The sequence below is a fragment of the Natrix helvetica genome, assembly GCF_964273705.1.
Source record: "Natrix helvetica genome assembly, chromosome: 4".
Classification (NCBI taxonomy): domain Eukaryota; kingdom Metazoa; phylum Chordata; class Lepidosauria; order Squamata; family Natricidae; genus Natrix; species Natrix helvetica.
Genome location: NC_138550.1, coordinates 71,686,601 through 71,711,746, shown reverse-complemented (window position 1 = coordinate 71,711,746; position 25,146 = coordinate 71,686,601). Strand labels below are relative to the sequence as shown.

Sequence of the window (25,146 nt, the reverse complement as noted above, 5' to 3'; positions counted from 1 at the left end):
TGTCATAGATTGCACCAGTGGGGCTAAAACCAATTTCATTGTATACGTGATGTACAATGACAATAAAGGCTATACTAATGTTCCTGTCCCAACTATTCCTTGCTGTTCTTGTACGGCCTCAGCAGCAGAGATGGTATTCAGCAGATTCTGACCAGTTTTGGAGAACCGGTAGCAGAAATTTTCAGTAGTTCGGAGAACCAGTAAGTACTACCTCTGACTGGCCCCGCCACCATCTATTCTCTGTTTCCTGAGTCCCAACTAATTGGGAAAAAATGGAGATTTTGCAGTAACCTTCCCCTGGAGTGGGGTGGGAATGGAGATGTTACAATATCCTTCCCCTACCACAAACATCAAGCCACACCCACCAAGCCATGCCCACAGAACCAGTTGTAAAAAAATTTGAATCCCATCACTGCTCAGGAGCTAAGCAGGCTCATGCCTAGTGGGAACTTGGAATAGGATCTCTTCAAGGAGTACCATGTTATAGTCTAGAGTTCATTCTGATGTGATATAGATATGGAGTATTAATGCTTCTCTATATAATTCTTTATATCATTCACCATTTTACTGCCTGTTTTTAGCTTAGTAATAGAAATGAAACAATGTATTTCAGGCTGATTTTGGGAAAGTATCTATTGGTTTAAGAGCAAGAATAGGAGTGATTTGCCCTTCATAATCTTCCCATTCCTAGTCTCTTTTTTCATTTTGAAGAAAAAAAAATGAACAAAAGTGCGACTGAAATTCAGCAACTCAATCTCTGAGTAATGGTGGATAAAGCATAAATCTCATTAATGAAATTCCTTTCATTACAGACAATCATTCTTCTGAATGGTATAGATTTTCCTGCTTGAGCAGGGGATTGGACTAGAAGACTTCCAAAAGCCCCTCCCACTCTGTTATACTGGAAGGAAAACACTTCCTAGTAGATATAACAAGCCCAGTTTATCCAAGAATTTATTTGGATGATTAAAAGTTGACTGGATGAAACACATATGTAAAATATGAACATTCAGCAAACAGTCATTTTATGTTAAGATGTTTTAAAGGAGAAAATATGACCAGTAGAACAGATTTTACAACTGCAAAGATAAATAAATCAGATTAACAACTGTGGAAATGTGGGGTATACAGTTTTTCCTTGTTTTATGCAATTTTGCTATTATGTGCTTGAAAATTTAAGTTTTTCTTTTTAATGTGCCATTATACAAAATGTATTATACAAAAATGTTTCACTCTATGTAAACATTCAGTTCAATGCTTTAGCATAAAGCTTAAGCATACATCATAAAAGAAGCAAAACTATACTACGTGCTAACTCATAAAGAGTTTGCAATGGTTTACATATCACAGCAGGTGGTTTCATGCTAATCTAACTTAATTATAGTTTAGCATGTAAGATATCCATTGCTTAGATTATATGAGATAAAAGGCAAATCTCTTGCTAATTTAATAATATTGCATCTAAATTGAATATATCTATGCAAAAAAATCCCACCCCAAAGTACAACTTTCAGCAATATACAAAATAGTTATGTCTGAAAGAAGCTTAAAGTAAAACTTCTCCCCTACCTTCTGCATTATTCTTACTCACTTGATTCTTACTTGGGGTCAGAAATGAATGGGCAAAACTCAGCTTTATCTCCTTAGTAGTAAATCCACCATGGGCAATGTGTATTTGTTACCATTTGCAAAAGAATACAGCTGTGCTTAACACATTTATAGTTTTTGGTTCATTGTGGAAATGTTCAGTTTCCACAATGAACTCTCATTTGGAACTTGAAGCACCTGCTCCAAGCTCAGCACAGAGATGTTTTGACCATCCATCCATCCTTTCTTCCATCCATCCATCCTTTCTTCCATCCATCCATCCATCCATCCATCCATCCATCCATCCATCCATCCATCCATATGTTGCCACAATCAGAGGAGTCTTGGTGGCTAACAAGAACACAAAACAGCATATAAAAACATAAGAATAAATCAAAGAAAGCAAAACATTTGCTTTGAGGTTCAAATGCTTTGCATGCTGACCTAAAATGTCTTTTGAAAAAGCACTATGCAGAATTCAGCATTGTCAAACCATCAGTAATACAACTGCAATAGAGACAAGATTAGATAACATTTTTAAAACTGCTCTAGAGGAAATATTCTGATGTTTTCAGAATGCCAAATTTACTAAAGAATCAAAGATTTGCTATAAGAATTTTAGTCCAGACTGCATATATTTTGGCAATTGTTAAATATTATAATATTGTATCAGTAAAAATAATTGCTTTTCACTTTTAATCTCTAAATCAGGATTCAAGTGCCAGCAAGCATAAGAAAGATTATTTATTAGAATGGTACACTGTGCAATACTCCTCTCTTTCCTGTTGATTTCAGGATTACAGGATTAAGTCTTAAATAAATAACATGTACACTGTATCTAAAATAAATATATAACTTAAAATGAAGCATCTTGTTAAATATTTTTTGGAGTAAATAAAAGTTCAAGAAGTAGATCTCTTCAGGAGAGTGTTTCACAGTTTTTCAGAGCATTATTCAGCAACAGTTTTGTAAAGAATCCAGTTGCCTGGTTCATTGTTTGCTTGGTTCATGCCAAAGTCATTTTCCACTGGTAAGAAGACAAATTTAAAATCTTCTCGGGTTGTAGCTCCAGATTGTGAACAAGTCCTCTGCAAATAAATGTGGTTCTGTCTCTCAGAGAATTCTTTCAATTTAGAGATATGATTTGCTTCTTTAACAAAGCATTATCTCCTTGAAAACAAAGTTGTTCTCATTTGTACAAGTTCTTCTTTAAGCGTGTCCTAGAAAGAGTATTATCCATTCAATTGTGAGTGTAGAACTTGTTTCACTGCTTAAACCTGAATTTGTAATAAAAGCATGCCTCAAGTTAAAACAAATCATTTACACAACATTTGATTCATAATACTAATTTTTAGTGACTCTACATATAATATTGACAGCCATCTCCAAACAGAATTAGGATAAACTAGAGCTATTTCAGGGTTAATACAGACTAATTGACTGGAGGCTTATATTGATGCATTCTCATGGAGTTCAGCAGAACTAACGACATTCAACCTGCTAACCTTCTACAACAGATCCAGTTATACTTTCTTAAAGGATTTTATCTGATTAGGGAAATCCCATCAAAGGATTATGTGCATCTTCAAAATCCAAGATCATCTTAAAGGAAATGGCCTCCAAGGAAAAACAGAACATTTATTTTTGAGTCTAAAATGTGGTCTACAGTAGCCTAAGTAATGCAATGGAAATGGAAAATAGCAGCTGCCATAGAAGGGCAAAGAGGGGTAAATAATGTATATATTTTAAAAATGTGCCTGAGCTGCACAAATTTTCAGGGAAAAAAAGTAATAAGTGCCTGGATTGCAATAGCAAAGTAGTTGACTGGTGTCAAGCCCTGTGAGGCAGACAAATTCAGAAATCAAGACTACTTAAGATTTCTGGAAAGACCTATATTGTTGGTAGAGTAAAACACAGACACTAGAAAGCCTGCTAAAGCAGCTCTCCAGATAAACTTGGACATGGCATAATTAAGATATATTTACTCTTACACTTTTCCCTCCCTTGGGCTGAGGTGTCTCTTTTGTAACAGTTCTGTTTCCTCTCCAATGCCTCACTATTACCGTAGTTCAGCACAACTAGGTAGATCCCAGTGAGACAAGATGCAACAGCAGAAACAATCAGTAACATTTACTCTGGATTCTCAAAGTTGTTTCTAAAGAAATTCTTATGACTAACCCAGGATGATAAACATTTCCTTTTTATGTTGATCTGCCAAATGAGAGGAAAGAACCAACCCATTAAATAGTCTCTCCTCATACCAACAAACAGAAGGCCAAGTTTACCCAGATATTATATGCTGAAAGGGTTACCTTGCAGTTCTTGGACAGTTCATTGATTGACAGTGATGCCCAATTTAACTTTCTCTTCATTCTCTACATCATATACTCCTTGCTTGTGACATCTAGAAAATTGGAAAAAGAGGAGCCAAGATTAAAACAATTCTAAATTTACACAGATATTCAAAGGGGACCTATGGTTGTTCCATTACTAATCTTGAAGATGTAATATGGGAAATCCCATCCTGTATTTTTTGGGATAGAACCACCACAAAATATTGAATTCTTTGCACTAAAACTAGACTTTAGTCCTTTACCAGCTGGTTCATGTGAGGTATCCTGATTGCCACTCAATAATGAAAAAAGTAATTTAACATAATTTCTAAAGTCATATGATCAAAGCAGAGGAACAAAAACAGGATTCACATTCTCTGCATGTTTTATCAACTATTTGTCATAAAGATATAATCTGCCTTCTCAGAGGTTGTATTGAAATCAAATTAAGGAGAAATAGAATTTAAAAAATCAGTTAAACTCTGGTATACTCTGTAGAAAGTCTTAGGCAAATATATCAGTTTAAGTTCCATTCAGAAAAGATCCTTAAGATTGATGGGAAGCTGAAGCAGGCAAGAGCTACAAACCTTTGTGCATATTTAATAGAACTTATTGGATCTGTCAATCTTTTCTGAAGCTCAGATTCCATAAGGTAAAGGTTTCCTCTGCCAGTTATGCCCAATTCTAAGGGGCAGTGCTCATCTCTGATTTACAGCCAGAGAGCTAGCATTGTCCAAAGACACTTCCACAGTCATGTGGCCAGCATGATTATATACCAAAGACACACAAGAATGCTGTTACCTTCCCACCAAAGTAGTATCTATTTATCTACATGCATTTACTGTTTACTGCTAGTTGGCAGGATGAGGCAAGTAATGGAATCTCCCTCCATCATGGGGTACTTGGTCTCAAACTGCCAACCTTCTGGTCACAAGCCCAGCATCTTAACTGCTCAGCCACCACGCTCCTTCAGATTCCATAGAAATCCTAAAGTTAATTTGCTTTAGAGACACTCAGAAAATGGTCACAAAGCACATGCCGTATTTCTATCATCAAAGTGCCATAGGCTTGGATAAGAGGCTATAGATAAAATATAAACCTCTCAGAGAGCCTTAGAAAAACAGAGATTATACAAATAAATGCATACATTGTTCCTTCAGGAGACCAGATTTTCAAATCATCATAAACTGAAGGAAGTTATATGTCTCCATACATCTCAATCCTATTAAACTACTTGCCTCAGCATCAACAATACTGCAATGATGATAAGACACAGGGATGACAAAATCACTGCTGTAACTGCCAGGATAGTTGTACGATCGTAACCATCAAAGCGGTTTTCAACTGGTAGGCTAAGAGCATGACACCTCTCCCCATGGTAGTCTTCCTGGCATCTAGGAATTAAGTATTTTAAAAATCAATACATGAAGCTTATTCAATAGGGCTGTAATGGCATCTGTTATTGATACACTTGGCTACTTCCATCTAAGTTTAATGGGAAAAAAAAGCTTTGTTCCCAATGTACAATCCATTAAGTCTCTTCTCCACTTTTTTCTTGTTGAGAATTTCAGTTCTGACTGTACACCCTATACAGATTGTTTTATATACTGATGTCCTAAGCATACATATTAATTCATTCAAGGGTGAAAAAAATATTTACAATTAATTCTATAAAGTTTTTTTCCCCAGAAGATTTCTGAAAATCTATTTAGGTTTTAACCAGGCCGAGCTGTAGAGGATACTCTTATAAACAGAAGTAATTTGTTATTATTGTTATTTAGAATTCTTATTTCTAGAATTTCTAGAAGTTTTGTTTCTTTTATGTCTGTCATTTATAATTCTGTAGAACTGTTATTGTACAAGGAATTTATAAAATTACAGTACAAATGCCAATTTGTAGCCCCACCAGAGGGATAGGAAGTATACCTACCTTTATAAGGCAGAGGTAGACAATGTGATGACCATGAACATACATTCACCCCATCACTTCCCAATCTTTTTCAAATATTGTTTTAATATTAAAATATCATGCAAGCATGTAACAAAATAAAGCATATGCCTCTCTTGTTAATTGGCAGGTAACATCCCAAGAAGCTAATTCACCTTTCAGGCAATGCCTTTTTCTCAGAAGCCTGTATCTCTGGAAATTGGCCACCTCATGAGTTCAATTGTAACTGTTGCATATCCCCCTGCTGTAAGGCCTAAACATTTATTCTCCAATGATCTAATAATAGGCTTAGCAAGGTATTCATAGGTTCCCAGTTCTCACTCGCTGATTCATACTTTCTCACTGATTATTTCTCACTCTATTGCTTTCCATGGTATGAAAAGTTAAAATATTTCTTTCAGACAGAAATATTATTCCTAAAAAGAATGTATTTGCATGATATGCTAAACCATATTGAGAGTAGACTTAGTTTTAAAGTCAAATATATGTCTGTAAATACTTGTATCATTTTAAATTCAATTTTTATAGAAATGTGCATGCATACATAAGCAGACGCCACCATGTCAAATTCACATTTGCAACTGGAAAGTGAGTTATCATTTACATACTGTAACATAATAGCAGTAGTAGGATGATTCATAATCCTGCTTGGTGAGTTTTATAGCATTATTTGTCCTAATGAAAGATGTACATTTATATAGAGAGCTGTTGCAGAAGTTTTTCTTCTGTTTTAATTTCATTGTGTATATTCTTACCAGCCTTTCAAGCTAGGCAAGATCAGGAAACTGGCATTATTAAGAGTCTTGGATAATGATTAGGGTATTGTAACAGAATCCTGAAAGCTGTCAAAGCTTTCTCTATTTCATCTTATACCTGACACAGTGAAGGTGAGAGTAATTTTAAGATTCTTTCTCATGCTTTCTATTATTCCAGGGCTTGGATATGAGAATATCAAACGTGGTTTTTATTTTGAAAAGTGACTGGATTGATTTTTGAGGAAAAACAAGACGTTTTGCTTCCTAACCTGGAAGCTTCATCAATTGTATTGGCTGGTGCTGGAGATGGAAGGACAATTATTGACAATTGAGATTAGGGGGAATGACAGATTCTGACAGGATGGATGTGGGGAATGGAAAGATTGTATTTTCTTTGCAGTCAACTGGCCTTAACACTCTCTGAGAATCATTGTGGTTACTTGGGGTTTTATCTGTGACCTCAGGGTCACCTGAGTCAGAGATGTAGAATCTTCTTGGAACAGCCAATAGGACTGTGTTGTAAACTGGGGATAAATTGAGGGTGTCTTATCCCTCCTCCTCTGTTGAAAGAGGGCTGCTCAATATTAACATAAATGGCCCTCTTTACCCCTCTTTCAAATGTGGACTTTGCTGTCTTCAAAAGAGTGACCGCTATCTTTCAAATGCAGATGGACTGCTGACTCTTGTCCTGATAGGTTAGATTTCTTATGTTTTGCCATGCACTTGTGAAGTGGTTGCTTTGGTTCATCAATGTACAGATCTGCACATGTCTCACTGCATTGCATTGCATATAACACATTGCTCTCTTTGTGTTTTATCCTCGGGATGGACAAGTTTCTGCCTTAATGCATTCTTGGCCTTAAAATGTACAAGTATGTGATGTTGACTAAAAATCCACCTGAGCTTTACAGATATTCCAGCAATATATGGAATGACAATGTTGCTTTGTTTTTCCGTGCTGTGTTTTTCAAAGTAAAAACCACTTTTGATACAACTATGACTAGGATAATTGAGAATTCTCATAGTTACGACTCTGATGAGAGTTAAACAATGCTTTATTTCATCTTCTGGTTCTAGGTATAGAGGTGCAGTGGCAAAACAGACACGATTGTTCCCATTACAACATTTTAACAGCTCCTGGATTAGCTGAAGAGAAGCTAGTTGTTGTCCTCAATTTATGACCATTTGTTTAGCAATCCTTCAAAGTTATGATGACACTGAAGAAAAGTGATTCATGACTAGTCCTCACACCTATGACCAGTACAGTCACAACCCCTCATTAAGGAGTTTGGCAAATACCATTTGCAACTTTCCCAGTTGGCTTCCAACAAACAAAGTCAATGAGGGGAAGCAGGATTTGCTTAATGACTGTGTGATTCACTTAACATCCATTGCAAAAACCACATTAATAATCACATTATTTAGTGACTGAAGCTCTATCCCAATTGTGGTCTATCTATATTTATAGTAAAATGTGGCTGAGCAAAGAATTAGCCTGGTCACTATTCATGTGATTTGTGCAGTGGCACCCAATAGAAACTCACTACTTTTGTCAGAATGATGAAAGCAGCATCACAGTATCATACCACAAGTTTAATCCCTCCTATGTGTGTACATGATGCATATGTGGCTTAGAGTTGCATGTGAATCAGGCAGCTTTCTCTGACATTTTTAGTCAAGCATTATATAGCTCCAGACATCACTTGCCCAACATGTTTGTTGCACCAAACCATCTATCTTCATGTCATCTGGCAATCTAAATAAACTGTCATTATAGAATGACAGAATAATTCAGTTGGAAGGACCTTGGAGGTCTTCTAGGCCACCTTTCTGCTCAAGTAGAGACCCTATACCATTCTGGACAAATGGCTGTCCAGTCTTAAAAACCTCCAATAATAGAGCACCCATAACTTCTGGAGGCAAGCTGTTTAAATGATTAATTGTTCTCACTGACAGGGATTTTTTCCTTATTTCAAGTTTGGATCTCTCTTTGATAAGATCTTATCTTGCCCTGAAGTGCCTTGGAGAATAGGTTCCCCCTCTTCTCTGTGACAGCCCCTCAAATATTGGAAGACTGCTTTCATGTCACCCCCAATCTTTCTCTTCATTAAGTTAGACATTCCCAGCAACTGTTCATTGTATGGTTTATGCCCCTAATCATCTTTGTTACTTTTTTCTGCACTCTATTTGAGTCTCAACATCTTTTTTGTATCTGGACACAATACTCCAAGTGTGGTCTTACAATTGCAGTATAAAGTAGTACTAACACTTTGTGTGATCTTGATACTATCCCTCTGTTGATGCAGCCTAGCACAGCATTGGCCTTTTTAGTAGCTGCAACACATTCCTGGCTCATACTTAAGAGATTGTCCACTAGAATTCCTAGATCCCTCTCATAATTATTGCTATTGAGCCAGGATTTTATAATCTCATTTTTCAGAGATTCCCAAGCTTCTTGGTTGTTTTCCCCTTTAAGATTTTCATCCGTTGCCACCCAAAATGCTGGTACTGCGATATCTGCAGTGCCCACTTTACCTGCCCCTTCTCGGGCGGTTCCAGGCGGCAGAGATCACGGTAATAGCATTTTCGGGTGGCAGCGCAACGATCTCAGGATCCAAAGCCTTTGAATCAAGCTTGATTGTACCCTGTTCCAGGTTTTTAACTTCCTAATCTAGCGTTCTGAGAAAAGTCTTCGTAGAGAGATTGTTCTTCTTCCCTTCCCTTCCTCCACACCCCACCAATCCAATCTCTTCGGATCAGAGGGATGGGGGGAAAAAAAGTGCAGAGAGATATGTTTAGTCCTGCCGTGCCATGGGAGGGGTAGAGAAAAGTGGATTTGAGATCGATAAAAGCCTCACCCTTTAGGAAGATCGAGCCCGTGTGTCACGTTTTTGCCCTCCCCCAAAAAACAGAGTGCAGAGTGCTCCTGGGGGGTGGGGAGGACAAAACCTTTTTCTAAAAAAATTACCTCTTCAAAATCTTGGTGCGTCTTATACTCCGAAAAATACAGTAGTTTGACTTTGTTCTATTACTTGCGTCATCTATCATCTCGGGGTGAGCGATGGAGGAGCAGGGAATATATTTTTCAAATAAATCCAAACCATTTCAGTAATATGTTATCAAAAGAGCATCATGTTCAGATTCTCTAATTTACAAGGCACCAAAACAGTGCTAATGAAACCCAGGTAAGAATCAAAAGAGGCCTGTATGACCAATTTTATGTATACCAATTTTTCCATTCTGAGTAAAAATATTTCTGTTACTTCTGATTCCTAATTTCTAAAATGGCTAAGATTATCCTTCTGAAAGCAAAATTTCTGGACACATATATTGATTGATTTTAAAAATATAGAATCTATATGGCCCACATGATATTTTGTGACCTAATATACAATGAACAGGAAATATGGATCTCTTCTATGGAAGAAAAAAAAAAGAACATGACTTTGCAAAGAAGAATACAAAGAAAAGCTTCCTGTGCTTTTTCTCATTATAACTTTTAAGTACTAGATGATACTGTAAGTTACAGTATGTAAAGGAATATCCTGCTATTCTTTTTTTGAAGAAGCTATATCTTTTTTTGAATGAGAGTTTCAGTATACAACTCTCTCTTATTGGTATGAACTTCTAATTCATTTAACTGGAAAATAAATCTGCAATATAGCTATTGTTTTCCCTATACGCAATTAACTATTACAGGATATAAATAGTATAAATAACTTACATACAAGATGGAGATTTAAGTTTCTTAATATATTTGCATTTTCCATGAATACAATAATCCTTGTATTTTCCCAAGCAAGGATCTCTTTTCTTTCCCTTTCCTTTTCTCCTTTTCTTCCCTCCGTTATTTGGAGTCAAAGGTTCTTGAGGTTTGGACAAGAAAGCAACTGGAAAAAGAAAGAGATTTACTAATTTTACATTATGTGTTAGAATACTGAAGCATATCCCAAGCATTATAGCTCAAATTGGATTAGAAATATTAGCACTTGCATTTTTTTCTAGAAAATTAAGTTATGATGTATCTCTCTCCCTAAAAATGGGGTTTCATCTAAATATTCATGGTAAGACGAACAAGCTATAACCTTGTGTTCTCCCCAAACACATTTCGCAAAATGTCCAAGGTCCATGTTGTTATTTGGATATAGCCTATAATATAGTATAATATATAATACATAGGCCCTATATTGCCTGAATGACAGCCTAAGAATTCAAGTAGGATCCATTTGAGACTCACATAAACACAATGATTCCTATTATCTCTAATCATAGTGCAACCTCAAGAGCTTTCCGGCATTATTGCAATTTTCAGTTATACATTTAGGATTCATACACACATGCAGAAAAGGCATACGGAATTACATATGCCAAGATTTGCTTTGTTAATGCTGATCACCACAATGCAGAGAAGCAAGAGATTGTACTGCTCTTTGCCTTTAACTTTTCTGGGTTTTTTCCTAATGCTGTTCACAGTCCTCCTAAAGTAGGTGTACCCCAGTTAACCAATGGCTGACTTATGGCATGCTAAATTTACAGTGGAGTCATACATAAAGTTAAATTGCTTTTCCCATGCAACATATCAAAAAAAGGACATGTATCAAGAAAATGGCAAGGCAAGATCTACAGGAAAATAATTAGTAGAAAAAAAGATTAAGAACCCCATTTATATTGTTCCTTCTGCAACAATAAAAGAGAATGTATCATTGTATAAAATTACAATTAAAGTGTGTTGATTTTCGTTGTGTAATGGTTGTGCTTTGGTAGTTCCATGAAACCAAGCTTGAGGCAGAATAGGCATAACACATTCAGCAACATAACTGGCAAAGTAAATAGCTAAGTTGTTTATTACAACAAAAAGAAATCATTCTTATTGAGCAAACTTGCAATTGCTCATAACTCCCATTAGGTAATAATGTTAGGAGGCATGATTACCTAATCTCAAAAACACTGAGCAGAGTCAGACCTGGTTTGTGTTTGGATGAGAGAAAACCGGGAAGCCCTAGGGTTATAGATCAGAGGAGGGGAGTTGAAAAAGGGCGTTGGTACTTACCTGATACGCCTCTTCTCATAGTGGGGAGAGGAGTATCCAGGATGGGTTGACCTTATCCTCCAGCTGATTGGACTGAGTCAGATAAGCTCTTGGGACATGCCCCTGGCCCACCAGGCACCGCCCAGTTATTGGCGAAGAACTCTATCCGACTCGTTATGCCATCCACTCCAGACCTTAGAATGGTTTCAAACCTTTTATTGATGTATAACTTAAACATACCAGTGCAACAAGCATCATAACACATGTTACATAACCATGTCAAGGGGGGTCTGGATACTCCTCCCCCCACTATGAGAAGAGGTGTATCAGGTAAATACCAATGCCCTTTCTCCATAGTGAGGGGGGAGGAGTATCCAGGATGGGATGTACCAAAACTAGCGCATCCCTAGGGAGGGTCACATGTTGAGGGCACATGGCCAAACTAAGCCTGGTGGGGAGTGTCCCCTGCCCTCTGAACCGCCTGTAAAACCCTGCGACCAAACGAAGCCAAGGCGAAGGTGTCTAACTTGTAGTTCCTCATGAAAGGTGAGGGGGAAGACCATGTGGCAGCCCTACATATCTCTGTCCATAACGCCTGGGTAGCCCAGGCCGCAGTGGTGGCCGCACTTCGTGTGGAGTGTGCTTTGATGGGACTCAGCGGCTGAATGCCCTGAGATTGGTAGGCCGTAGCTATGCAAGTTCTCAACCACCTGCCTATGGTGGTGGAGGTCACCTTCATGCCCAGAGACCCTGGTTGGAATGAGACAAACTTAAATCTTAGTTTGCCTGGTGTGCCAGGGGCGTGTCCCAAGAGCTTATCTGACTCAGTCCAATCAGCTGGAGGATAAGGTCAACCCATCCTGGATACTCCTCCCCCCTCACTATGGAGAAAACAAGGAAGAAAGCAACAGCAAAGCATTTCCATGGGGTTATCAAAAGTAGATGAGTTTCACTTGAAGAAGTTTTTAGAGTATAGATCACACATGTCAAACTCGTTCGCATCATGTGACATATTGTGACTTTTTTGCTTTTGCAGAGCCAGGATAGACATGGCCTATGCGTGATGGATCCAGCCCTTGGGCCGCCAATTTGACAGGCCTGGATAGATCACTGCTTATTATTCTGACCCCAGCTATAGATCCTTACCTAGTTCAACTAGAAAAAAGTAGGGAAAAGTGGAAGTATTGAACTATTCTATTATCCACTATATATCTATCAGATCTCCAGAAATCTAAATGAAATATATAGCACAGTCTTCAAAAATCAGAGGGAAAGGAGGAGCCCTTTGAGCGATTTTTAAAAATCTCTGTACATAAATACACACATACACACACACCAGCAATTGAGGACTCTAAATGACTAAAACAAACAGGTCAACTGAATACACAGTCTTAGCTATATGGAAAGTCTGGTTCCAAAGATATGCTGAATAGTGAACCTAGTTAAGGAGAGCAGCTCAGTGTTCTTCCCACACATTTGCTATGACTATTTCATGGGCATCAGTATTTAGCAGAAAACATGCTAGGGTCTCAAGACATAAACAGGCAAAGAGGATGAAATGGAAACCCAAGCTAGACGCCCTCAGATGGTACAACTTCGCCCTAGTGACTAAACTCAGTAAGGTAAGAAGAGACACACTGTGTGGGACAGGAACTGTGAGTCATTTGTGGATCCTCTCATCAATTGACAGCATTTACAGACTGGAAAATTAATATTTCTGTCTGGATAGACCCACACATAAAGTAATTAACATGTGGGGATAAGCAATAGGTTCTATATGGCCTGGACCATTTTTCACCAGCTAATCCTTTCTCAAATCTCCCAGTGACTGTAATTCTATACAGTAGTGAAAATGCCAACTAGGCTTACTTATTTTGTTATATTTAAAAATACTGTTGCCATGGAATATCAATGCTAGAAAATGTTTTCCCTAAGATGAAGGAAATTTTGTCAATAGGATGAGGAGGGGGAAGAGGGAGGAAAATACTGATGTCACCAAGTTTGCAGATCCTTAGAGGAAAATTAGTGAAGGATAAAAAATAACCCCCAAAGCATATTATATCTCTATAAACGTGAAAGTACCAACTAGCAGTAGATTATATAGCTGTTCAATATTGCTCTGCTATTCAAAAAGTAGAATAACATATATGCTACAAGTGGCAGGATTTGTGGAAAGTAAATGGCAATATTTCACTAGAACATATAAAGCTGTGGGTGGGAGAAGTAGCAGTTCTAATAGCACATAAGAATTGAAATGTGTGACTGACTCAAATTAGGGCCTCTAGGACAACAGTTCGGAACATATAAGTGAGAAATGACCACATTATCAATCCGTTCTGACATCAATCAAATATGACAAGAATTTCCATAGAACATTGGATGCTAGATTTACAAACATTTAAAGCAGTACAACAAACATGTTGCATGGCTAATATTGAAATACAGGTGCTTTAATTTCTATTATTCTATTATAAAATTGGAGCATATGTACTGGTTATATACCGGCAGGTCATCCCGAAATATATTTACTTATGTTTACAATTTAAACACTCCCTAGAATTTCCTTGGCTATTTCCAGTTCTTTAAACAGAGAAAGGATCAAAGACATCATGCACAAAAAATAACACAGTAACATATTTCACTTATTTATTGAATTTAGATAGCCTTAACATGTATTTATAAATTTTAGGTTGCCTCTGCTAAAATCCTGGCTGCCCTTCTTTTTTCATCTATTTAAAAGCAAATGAGGTTATTAGGAGCCAATGTTGTCCTTTATAATAAATCGTATTCCATAATTTGGAATGATATCACAAGTTTTTGAAGATATTCACCAACCAGCATCAGCAATCGCAACTTCTGTCATTCAAAAACTACAAGAATTCAAAAGTAGGTATGATTATACATACTGATATAAGCAAAATCAGTTACTGCCAGGCTATGTAAGTAAAACCAGTGATCTCTAGAAATAATAGATATGCTCCTTCTTCAGAGAGCATGCAAGGTTAACAGTCTCTACCAATGATTATATGATTATATATATATATTGATTATATATATATATTGCTTATAGCTACAACCGTTTGTACAGTAATAGGGAAATAGTACCATTCTGAGCCATACCTTGAGGGAGATTGCTTAAGGTATCTTCTTTGGATAACAAAACATCTTTCTGTCCTATATGTTCCAAAACTTTTGGGGATGGGCGGAGATGTAGATTTGTCAAGTCGTCTGTGTTTTCTCTCCTGGGAGTTTCATTCTGGAGTATGCCAGTCCCTTCCCCATTCACCAGGATGGCACAAACTACAAGTAGAATTAAGGACATTTCAGTACTCTCCCAAAAAAGAAAGAAAATTTAGAAATTCTAATATTACCAAATGTTGGAGTCAAAATCCAAAATGATTTAAACAAAGCTAAAATTTGTCATGTAATTCTCTCGCAGAGCAGCACAAGTGAACTAACATTACAGGAGGGGCAAAGATATTTATAGAACAACAGTGCAACACAAAAACAAAGGCATGAACAAAACAAGATACAAATGAAGGCCAGATTCACTTACATGTGAATGGCACACAAATGCACTAATTATAGTAGGTGTTCTCATATTTTCAAAACCACATGCCCAGCAAACACACATAGACAAACATACTCTGCTTCTAGTCAATTGTGTAACACAAGTACAGCATAGACTGGGATACTTCCATTCCTCTGGGCAACAATTTGCCTAGTAGACTCAGGGATATAGCAACTAGTGGAAAAGCATTCTAATCTGAAAATACTTCCAAGCACCTTTTAAAAATTAGGATAAATGTAACCAACAGAGAATCGATGTTGTTATAAACTTCGTGCAATTTAAAAATTACATTTACTCTCAAATGTTCCAGGGAATTCACTAAGGGTAAGGGGACTCAAAACGTATCCCTTTACTATATAAATAATACACCCATCCCAACGATTCAATGCTGTCATATAGCCCCATATTAGCTATCAAAACAAGCTAAATTTGGCAGTGGTGGAAAGAAGCCCTGACCCGGCAGGCAGCTTCTCAGAAAACCGCCAAGCAACTGTGAATGGACTACCAATCATGTTTTATTTTCGGTGTCATTACCAGTCAGAAATAAGTCTCGTATTCGCTTAGGCGAGAGCATGTACTGCGACCAACGCAACTTCGCAATTTAGAGCTATTTCGTCTGCGGAGCGACCCTCTCACCCTCCTTCCAGGACAAGGTGCGTTCTCCAACATTCACGACCAGGATTTGTGTTTGCGTCCATTCGGGCGCAAAGTCATTCCGTCTCCCTGCTTACCTGCCGCCAGAACAACGCTCGAGATCATCACCGCTCCTGGCAAGGCTTCGCCGCTCTCTTCGCTGCTATCGGGCCCGACGGAAGGGCTGTAAAGACGGGCCTTTTCCTGGACTCGCTTCTTAAGGCGGAGTACGCCAAATGACCGGGGCGGGCTCGTCCGGATGTCGCGGCGACTGTTCCCGGGACCAAGACAAAGCAGACTCAGCCCCGTGCAGCGCCGACCGCCTAACTGCCAGGCTGATTCGAAGAATAGCGACCCAGCGCCCCTAGGAGAGCAGCTCCCAGCTGGAGGGGCCGGGCCAGGCCAGGCAGGGCTCGACAGTCGACGCCACGCCCACTCCCTGGGCGAGAGCGCGGGCCCTCCTGCGGTGCGGTCGCCGGGAAGGAGTCCCTCACCATGCCCTCGGGCGCGGCTGCTTCCTCGCCTGGTTCCATTTCTTTGGGGAAAATGGCGCTTCCCCGACTTTTGGCTGCTTTTGGGAGGGCCAGAGTCTATCTTTCGCTTTTTAGTCGGTGATCCTCTGAACAGTAGGTGCTACAGGTGGAATTGTCCGCGCCCGCTCGCGTTCTGAGACATTAGCAGTTTCAAGAAACTACACAGTTCAGTTCCCTCGGATGTGTGATCCCTTTTCCCGATTGCTGATACACGTTTAGGTTTTGGTAGTTTAAAAATACATTATGCTGTTCAACGACGTCATCTATCAAACGTGGAACTGTCATGGCCTACTTATCGGGATGTTTTCAGGATAGTGAAATGAGAAAATGTTGGTTACAGACTCTCGAGTCCAGAGTTGGTATTTTGTACTGACTTTTAAACTGCTAAACCAGGATAAAATGACTCAAAGTAATAACCCTTTTACTGCAACTTTATAGGACAGGTCCTGTATCACAGATAGGGTAGCAAACTTCTGCTGCCACCTCCTCTGCCCATTCTGGTAATGGGTTGTGGGGCGGAGCGGAGTGGGATTTGATTGATTTATGGGAAGATTCAAGATTGGGTCATTTCTGTAACATAAAGGCAGCTCTAGAACAGGGAAAATGTAGGAGCTTGAAAACACAAGTGTTCCCTTCCTTTTACTTAAGATACAGTCCCGGGCTGGGGTCATCACACATTTTCCTTCTCCACAGCATGATTTTAGCAAGCCAAGGATATAGCTTAATGTTCCTCTGTTCAGTTCATCTTGGATACTTAAGTGTCTTGGCATTATATTACAGGTTTCATAACCACATGTCCGTCAAACTCACACAGACAAACATACTCTGCTTGTACTCCAACTTTGTAACACAAGTACAGCATAGGCTGGATACATCTATTCCTCTAAGCAACTATTTGCTTAGTAGATTCAGGGATTTAGCAAACCAGGTTTACATGATTCTTGTCCAGCATAGCTCCTTAATACAGCCATACGAGGCAGTCTGATCGGATTTCTCTAGGAAGTAATTAAACACCCTTTTCAAAGAAATGGTAGTTCCTATTCTGATGTCCTTTTAAAGTAAGTTATTCTGGAATTAAACGATGCTAATAATTACTATTATGCACCAGACCTTCCTTATTTAAGTGGGAGATCATGGTGGGAGATCATGGTATGTGGCTAGTTCTTCTTGAAGACTCATTCTCAGAAGGCATTTGCTGGGAGCCTCAGTTTCAATTTCTGATGACTTTTGGCCTGAAAGGTGACTGAGGACTTCTTTGCCGTCTCCACGAAACCATGGATGACTTCATCTGGAGTTTTGGACTGTTAGCTCATCAGTCTGTGGATGACACATTACCTCTCCCAAGCCTAAAACATCAAGGGAAGTGATTAACTATTCTCTGAGGCAATCTAGGAATGGTTGGGGGACATCCTGACAGGTTGGAGATGTCAAGGATGTTGACCATCTAAAAAGTAATTCAATCACTGCTTGATTGAATAAGATCACTTTAGAGTAAGGGCTGGCATGTCATATGGGTATGGTCTGAATTATTTTTTTTCTTTGCATGCTTAAGTGGTAATAGTTGGAAAGGGCAACTTTTACTAACATTTAACCAATTGCCAACTCTGAGTCATTCAGAAAAAATGTGGTTTCTGATCAGCCTTGTTTCTGTGCTGACATGGTTTTGTTTCCTTAGCATTCTTCTAATTCCTTTCATCCTTATTGAAAACATTTTTTGAAAAAAAGTTTTTTTATTTCTCATACATACATTCACAAATATACAATCTTATAACTATTATTAATAATATGTGTTATACTTTAACATTTATAACAATTTTTCCTCCCCCTAAAGTTAAAAATATAATCGAGATTGCTTTTCTACCATCCCATACATCTATCTTATTTTACAACAACGCTACTACTTCTTCATTTTCTAACCAATCATAAAATTGTCCCCACACCTTGAAGTGCACTGATTCCTGCCTATCCTTTATTCTCAATGTTAACCTATTCATTTCTGTGCAGAATTGAAAAGATTTATTTTGACAGCTACAAGTTTAATTAAAGCACTGGAGAACCTTTACACTCAGACATCTTTGTGGCATTTAGGCTGCTTCTAATGATGGTCTTGTCCAGCTCTGGGTTTTCAGTTTTCTTTCCTCATGAACTAACATGACAATGTTTACTTTTTATCCATGGTGAAGTACAATATTTATTAAACCAATTAGATTGTTACATGATTTCTTATTTCCAATAATTCTTCATCGGATCTGATGACAAAAATCCAGGAGTTGAGTAGCTCCTTTCCCCACTAACCAATTTTATTAAAAAGCATAAGCTTCCATGACATGAACCTCACTTCATCAGCATATTCTAAAATGTTGGAATGTTTCTATAAAGCATCTTAGTTAATTGGACAAGTTTTGCTTCAAAATATAATAGAGCTGCTCTACTCCCTCTACTACATCAATTTGAAGTGCTTTCAAACACTATATATCCTGCGGGATCGCATCCAGCCCCATACATCCCTGCGGCCGATTCGTTCTCACAGGGAGGGACTCCTCCGGGTGCCGTCCACTAGGCAGTGCCAGCGGGCGACGCCCAGGAGTAGGGCCTTCTCTGTGATGGGCCCGACCCTCTGGAATGACCTCCCCCCAACATTAGAATAACGACCGATCTCCGCTCCTTCCGTAACAAACTAAAGACCCACCTGTTTAATTTAGCTGGCCTGGCCTAACTGTAGCTTTTGTGTCCCTCTAGCCTGTATTTTAAATTTTAAATGTTTAGGGATAGATTTTATAGGTTGTTTTAATTTTTAACTATAATGTACAGCCTATCATATAATTTGTTTTAATGGGTATTTATAATTATTTAAGTTTGTATATTGTTTTATTGTGGTCTGTACACCGCCCCGAGTCCCTTTGGGGAGAGGGGGCGGTCTATAAATAAAATAAAATTAAATTAAATTAAATTAATATAGAGTAATCTAGAAGAGCCTGATAGAAACTGAGATCATTTCTTTAAATCAGCTAGCAGATTATTGTTTTTAGACTTGTCTATATTAAAAGATAAATATTATTTATCATTTCCCTCCTCTCCCACCTTGCAGAATTTATACTTACCACATATTAAAAGGGATTATTAAACCCTATCAGACTAAAAAGAATATAGTCTTTTTTAAAAATGTCTGTTACCAATAAAACAATCTGATATGCAGATTTTAGACTAAATAGAATAAAGGCCTGGAGATCCCCAACTTCTATATATTATTAAAAGATTACTGCCTATCACCTTTAACTGGGTAAAATAGTGCATCATAGGGCAAAATGTTTTGAACCAAGGTATTGCAAATGGATTAATTTACAGAATGTTTCCAAAATTGGGAACCCATGGTTCTCATAGAATTGAAATTTGGAAAATTTTATAACACATTTTATGATATAAAAATTATCATGAAGCATGTTATGACATAATACCAGTGGCGGGATTCAGCCAGTTTCCACCACTTCGGAAGAACTAGTTGTTAACTTTCTGACCAGTTTGGTGAACTGGTTGTTGGAAGAAATCATTAGGGCAGAAAACTGGTTTTTAGATTATTTGAATTCCACCACTGCATAATACAAATTCCTGTGATCATAAAAAATTTCCTATGATCAGCTGCTGATGTTTGATGGCTATACAGTTCACAGGCTACTTTCAAGGCAGACGCATCTCTGAATATCTCCCTGAATTTTTAGAAAATCTCCCATTGTTGAAGGCACTGAGGAATCAGTTGTCTATGGTTTTATCAAAACAATGAAAAAATGTTTAAATACTATTACCAAAAACCTCACTAGATCTTAGAGTAAGGCTTATACAACAAAAAGAGTATTTCAGAATTATTGGACCCTATTTGGTTTGTACAAAAAAAGGAATGAACACGGATATCTATGGAAATGGTTTGGGACGCAAGTAAAGCATACATGAGAGGCGGTTTAATAAATCTGAATAATGTTCATGGGCGCAGACAAAGGGAGAAACAGGGAATTAGAGGAAGAGATTAAAAAAAAAGAGCAGGAGTTAATGTCTAAACCAGATGACAAGAAGACAAAAGAGATAATTACTTTATTGCGAGGGCAGTTCAATATGCTAATGTCGGACCAGATAGCCACTAATTTTCTATATGCTAAACATAACACTTTTTGTAATGCTAATAAACCAGGTCGATGGTTAGCATATATGTTAAGGAAAAACAAAGATCCCGTAATATAGAGAAAGTAGAATATAAAGGGAAAGAAGTTTTTCAACAGGATATGATTAAAAAGACTTTTTTAGAATTTTACACCAGATTGTATGCTGGGGACAAAATACAAGTGTCAGACATAGACCGATATTTGGAGAAAGAGAAAATTCCTGTACTTACAGATGAGCAAAGGGGAAGATTGAATCAACTTGTAACTACAGAGGAAATCTTCCTGGCAATTAGGCAATTAAAAATCGGCAAAGCGCCTGGCACAGATGGCTTGACAGCAGTTTATTATAAAAAGTTACAACTAGAAATGATGGAACCTCTTAGGGAACTATTTAATAAAATTCAAATGGAAGGCAGGGTCCCACCATCTTGGAAAACAGCTTTTATTTCATTGATTCCAAAAGAAGAACAGGATCCTACCCAGCCAAAAAACTACAGGCCTATTTCATTATTTAATACAGACTACAAAATCTTTGCTAAAATATTGGTAAATAGGTTAATGCCAATTGTGCAACAAACGATTCACAATGATCAGTCTGGTTTTATACAGGGAAGGCAAATGAAAAGTAATGTAAGACAAATCATTAATATAATGGAATATTTGGGAAAGTATAATCAAGTCCCGGTAGTGCTTCTATTCTTAGATGCGGAGAAAGCATTCAACCAAGTCAATTGGCAATTTTTAATAAAAATATTAGAAAAGATGCAGTTCGGAGAGCATTTCATGCAATCTATCAAAGCAATATACCAGAAACAGACAGCACAAATTATAGTTAACAGAATCTTTTAAAATTGAAAAAGGAACAAGACAGGGGTGTCCCTTGTCTCCATTATTGTTTATCTTAACCCTGGAATTGTTATTGAACAGAATACGTGGGTCTGATGAACTACAAGGAATTAAGATTAGGCACTATGAATAGTTATAGGTCTAATGAATATAATTAACCAATATGGTCAAGTATCTGGGTTCAAAGTAAATCTAGGGAAGACAAAGATGATAGCTAAAAATATGACTACGAACCAAAAAAAAAAAAAAAGAATTAGAAAGAGTAACAGGATGTGAGATAGTAAAAAGGGTTAAATATTTAGGAATTTATATTACAACTTCAAATGGGAAATTATATAAGTACAATTATGAACCATTATGGCATAAAATACAGATAGAAATGAATAATTGGAAAAAATTACAATTGTCTTTGTTGGGAAGGATAACTGCAGTTAAAATGAATGTTTTGCCCAAGTTTCTATTCTTCTTCCAAATGATACCAATACTTAAAAAAGATGCAAATTTGGAGGAATGGCAGAAAGGTATTAACAATTTTGTTTGAGCAGGAAAGAAACCGAGAATAAAACTTAAAATAATGCAAGACATACATGAAAGAGGAGGCTTCAAAATGCCCAATTTAAAATTATACTATGAAGCAGCAGTTTTAGCAACAGTCAGTGATTGGATCAACTTAACAGAGGATAGAATATTGAATATTGAGGGTTATGATTTGGTATATGGCTGGCATGCTTATTTAATATACGACAAGAAGGCCGACAAGATCTTTAAAAGTCATATTTTAAGGAATGCCTTACTGCGTGTCTGGAAAAAATATCAAGGTAGGCTAAACGACAAGATACCTACGTGTGTGTGGGGGGGTGCCTAGACACGCTATAGAGAACATAAGTATAGAACAAAAACAAGATGTAACTACATATGCAGAACTCCTTAGTATGGATAGAGGTGCACTGCAGTTGAAATCTTTGAATACATTAAGAGATGAAAGGGTAATTCAAACCTGGTTTCAGTATGGTCAGTTACAGGCTAGATGGAAAAAAGACCAGAAATCCGGTATTATCCAAAATGAGGATAACTTAATAAAACAAAACAGGGATCAGGGTCAAATGCACATAAAAAGGTTGTATAATGTATTGATAGAAATAGACTCAGAAACAGAATTAGTTAAAGATTGTATGATAAAATGGGCACAAAATTTTGAAGAACAAATAATGATGGAAACATGGGAAAAGATTTGGGTAAGAAATGTAAAATGTACGCAAGCTCAGAACTTGAGAGAGAATTTCTACAAGATGCTGTACAGATAGCATTTAGATCCAAAAAGGCTAGCCTGTATGTTGGTGCCACGTACTACCATATTTGGTGGACTTGTAAAAAAGTTAAAGCATTTTGGATAAAAATATGGTGGGTTATTCAAAATATTTTGAAAAAGTGGATAAAGTTCACACCCCAGTTGGGCATAGTTTTTGTTAGGCATAGTTTCAGACTGTACCGTCATAGAGACTAATTTGATTTTGAACCTAACGACGGCAGCAAGATTGTTGGTGGTGCAATATAGGAAGAAGGAAGAGTTGCCCACTATCCAAGAATGGACGTTAAAAGTAGTAAACTTAGCAAAGATGGCCAAAATTTCAGCGTATCTGAAGGATCACTCAGATAAGAAGTACAAGCTGGACTGGAGAAGATGGATTGACTATATTCAAAACAAATACCAGACTAAAAAATTTCAGTTAGCTTATGAATGAAGGCATAAAGAATGTTACAATTTATTCAAAGTTAGTTTAATAAAGGGGGAGTTAAAGCACAAGAATAATAACATGTTAAAATTAGTTAGCTTATGTTAGCGTATGGTTGTTAAATGTTTATACCCTGTATTTTGCTCTGGGAGTCGGGGGGGGGGAGGGTGGGAAGAGGGAAGGGTAAGGGGGGTGATAATTGTAAAATTTATTTAAAATTTTTAATAAAAAAAAGGAATGAACATTGTGTTGTTGAAGATGCAACCAGAAATGTATGTACGTACGTACGTACATACATACATACATACATACATACATACATACATACATACACACACAAACGAACACCACCCACCACCCAGGCCGTTACAATACAAAACAACAATGCACACACAGCCAGCACTAATCAGCACCAATCTACCAATCATGATACAACCACACAACCAATCATTCCACTTACTGAAACAAAGCCAGCACCCCATCCCCTCCCACCAAGTTTTACAGAAGATGGCAGCTCCGTTCGCATTTTAAGCCAAAGACAGCAGCCTGAAGATGGCAAGTGAGATCTTGCCGAAACGTTTCCAAGACAATCCCAATCTTACACGGGAAAAGACCTGAATACAACAAAACCAGCATACCTACACCAGTGAAAATCTACGAAAACACATATATATATAAACCCAATGGCTCCCTAGGACACACCATCTACCAGAAAAAAACACACACCAACCGCTACTTAAATGCACAATCCCATCACCACCCTGCACAGATCAACTCTGTAGCCAAGACCCTCATCTCCAGAACCAAACGCCTAGCCGACAAAGACCACCTGAAAACTGAATTACACAAACTCACAAATGTATTAATCTCCAATGGATTCCAAAGAAAAACAATCACCAACCTAATCCAAAAGGAGACTCCCCCAAAAAACCAAGATACAGAACAGGAAAATGGCATCGCCCTCCTCCCTTACATCAAAGGCACCACAGATAAAATCAGCAAAATTCTCCACAAGCACAATATCAGGACAGCCTTCACCACTGACCAAAAAATAGCCAACATCTTAAGAAACCCCAAAGACAAAATCCAGCTAGAAAACCAAGGAGTCTACGAAATACCATGCAAAATCTGCCCAGCAATATACATAGGACAAACAAACAGGAGAATAAATGCACGCATCACAGAACACAAAAATGCAGTAAGAAAAAAAGAAAAAACTTCTTCCCTTTTCCAGCACCTTAAAGCTACAGGACACGAAATCAACTTTGAAGGAGCCAGGTTAATCTCCAAAACAGAACACCTCCACAAGAGAATAATCATGGAAGCCATCGAAATAGAGAAACATCCCCACAGCATGAACAAACGTGATGATACCTCCCGCCTACCAAACATCTGGAAACCAGCCCTAGCCAACAAACGAACACCACCCACCACCCAAGCCGTTAAAATACAAAACAACAATGCACACACAACCTGCACCAATCAGCACCAATCTACCAATCATGATACAACCACACAACCAATCATTCCACTTACTGAAACAAAGCCACCACCCCATCCCCTCCCACCAAGACTTATAGAAAGACGGCAGCTCCGTTCCCATTTTAAGCCCACAGCTTGAAGATGGCAGGTGCGATCCTGCCGAAACGTTGCAAAGACAATCTCAACTTTACACGGGAAAAGACCCGAATACAACAAAACCAGCATATATATGGGCACGCTTGAAGATGGCAGGTGCGATCCTGCCGAAACGTTGCAAAGACAATCTCAACTTTACACGGGAAAAGACCCGAATACAACAAAACCAGCATACCTACACCCGTGAAAATCTACATATGTATGTGTGTGTGTGTGTGTGTGTGTATATGTGTGTGTGTGTGTGTTACAACCCCTGGTATGCCCAAATATGGGAGGAAGAAATCCCAGTAAGGGTATGGCTAGCTGATGAGAGCTAAATAGCTCGAAATGGATCTATACTAGTCTCCCTTTTGTATTTATCAGCACAAATACAACATATATATATCAGG

The 25,146-nt window shown here is 37.9% G+C and overlaps 1 protein-coding gene across 1 annotated transcript; it reads right to left on the bottom strand.

Annotated features, from left to right (window-relative positions):
- Positions 1-2,316: 2,316 nt before the first annotated feature.
- HBEGF (heparin binding EGF like growth factor) lies at positions 2,317-16,268 on the bottom strand. The gene is made up of 6 exons (XM_081951695.1): positions 15,955-16,268; positions 14,773-14,952; positions 10,348-10,513; positions 5,159-5,314; positions 3,900-3,991; positions 2,317-2,864 (listed from the first exon to the last, which is right to left on the bottom strand). Exons 1-5 carry the CDS (start codon positions 15,980-15,982, stop codon positions 3,919-3,921), a joined length of 603 nt encoding a protein of 200 aa, XP_081807821.1. The 5' UTR covers positions 15,983-16,268; the 3' UTR covers positions 2,317-2,864; positions 3,900-3,918.
- Between the last annotated feature and the right edge of the window lie 8,878 nt (positions 16,269-25,146).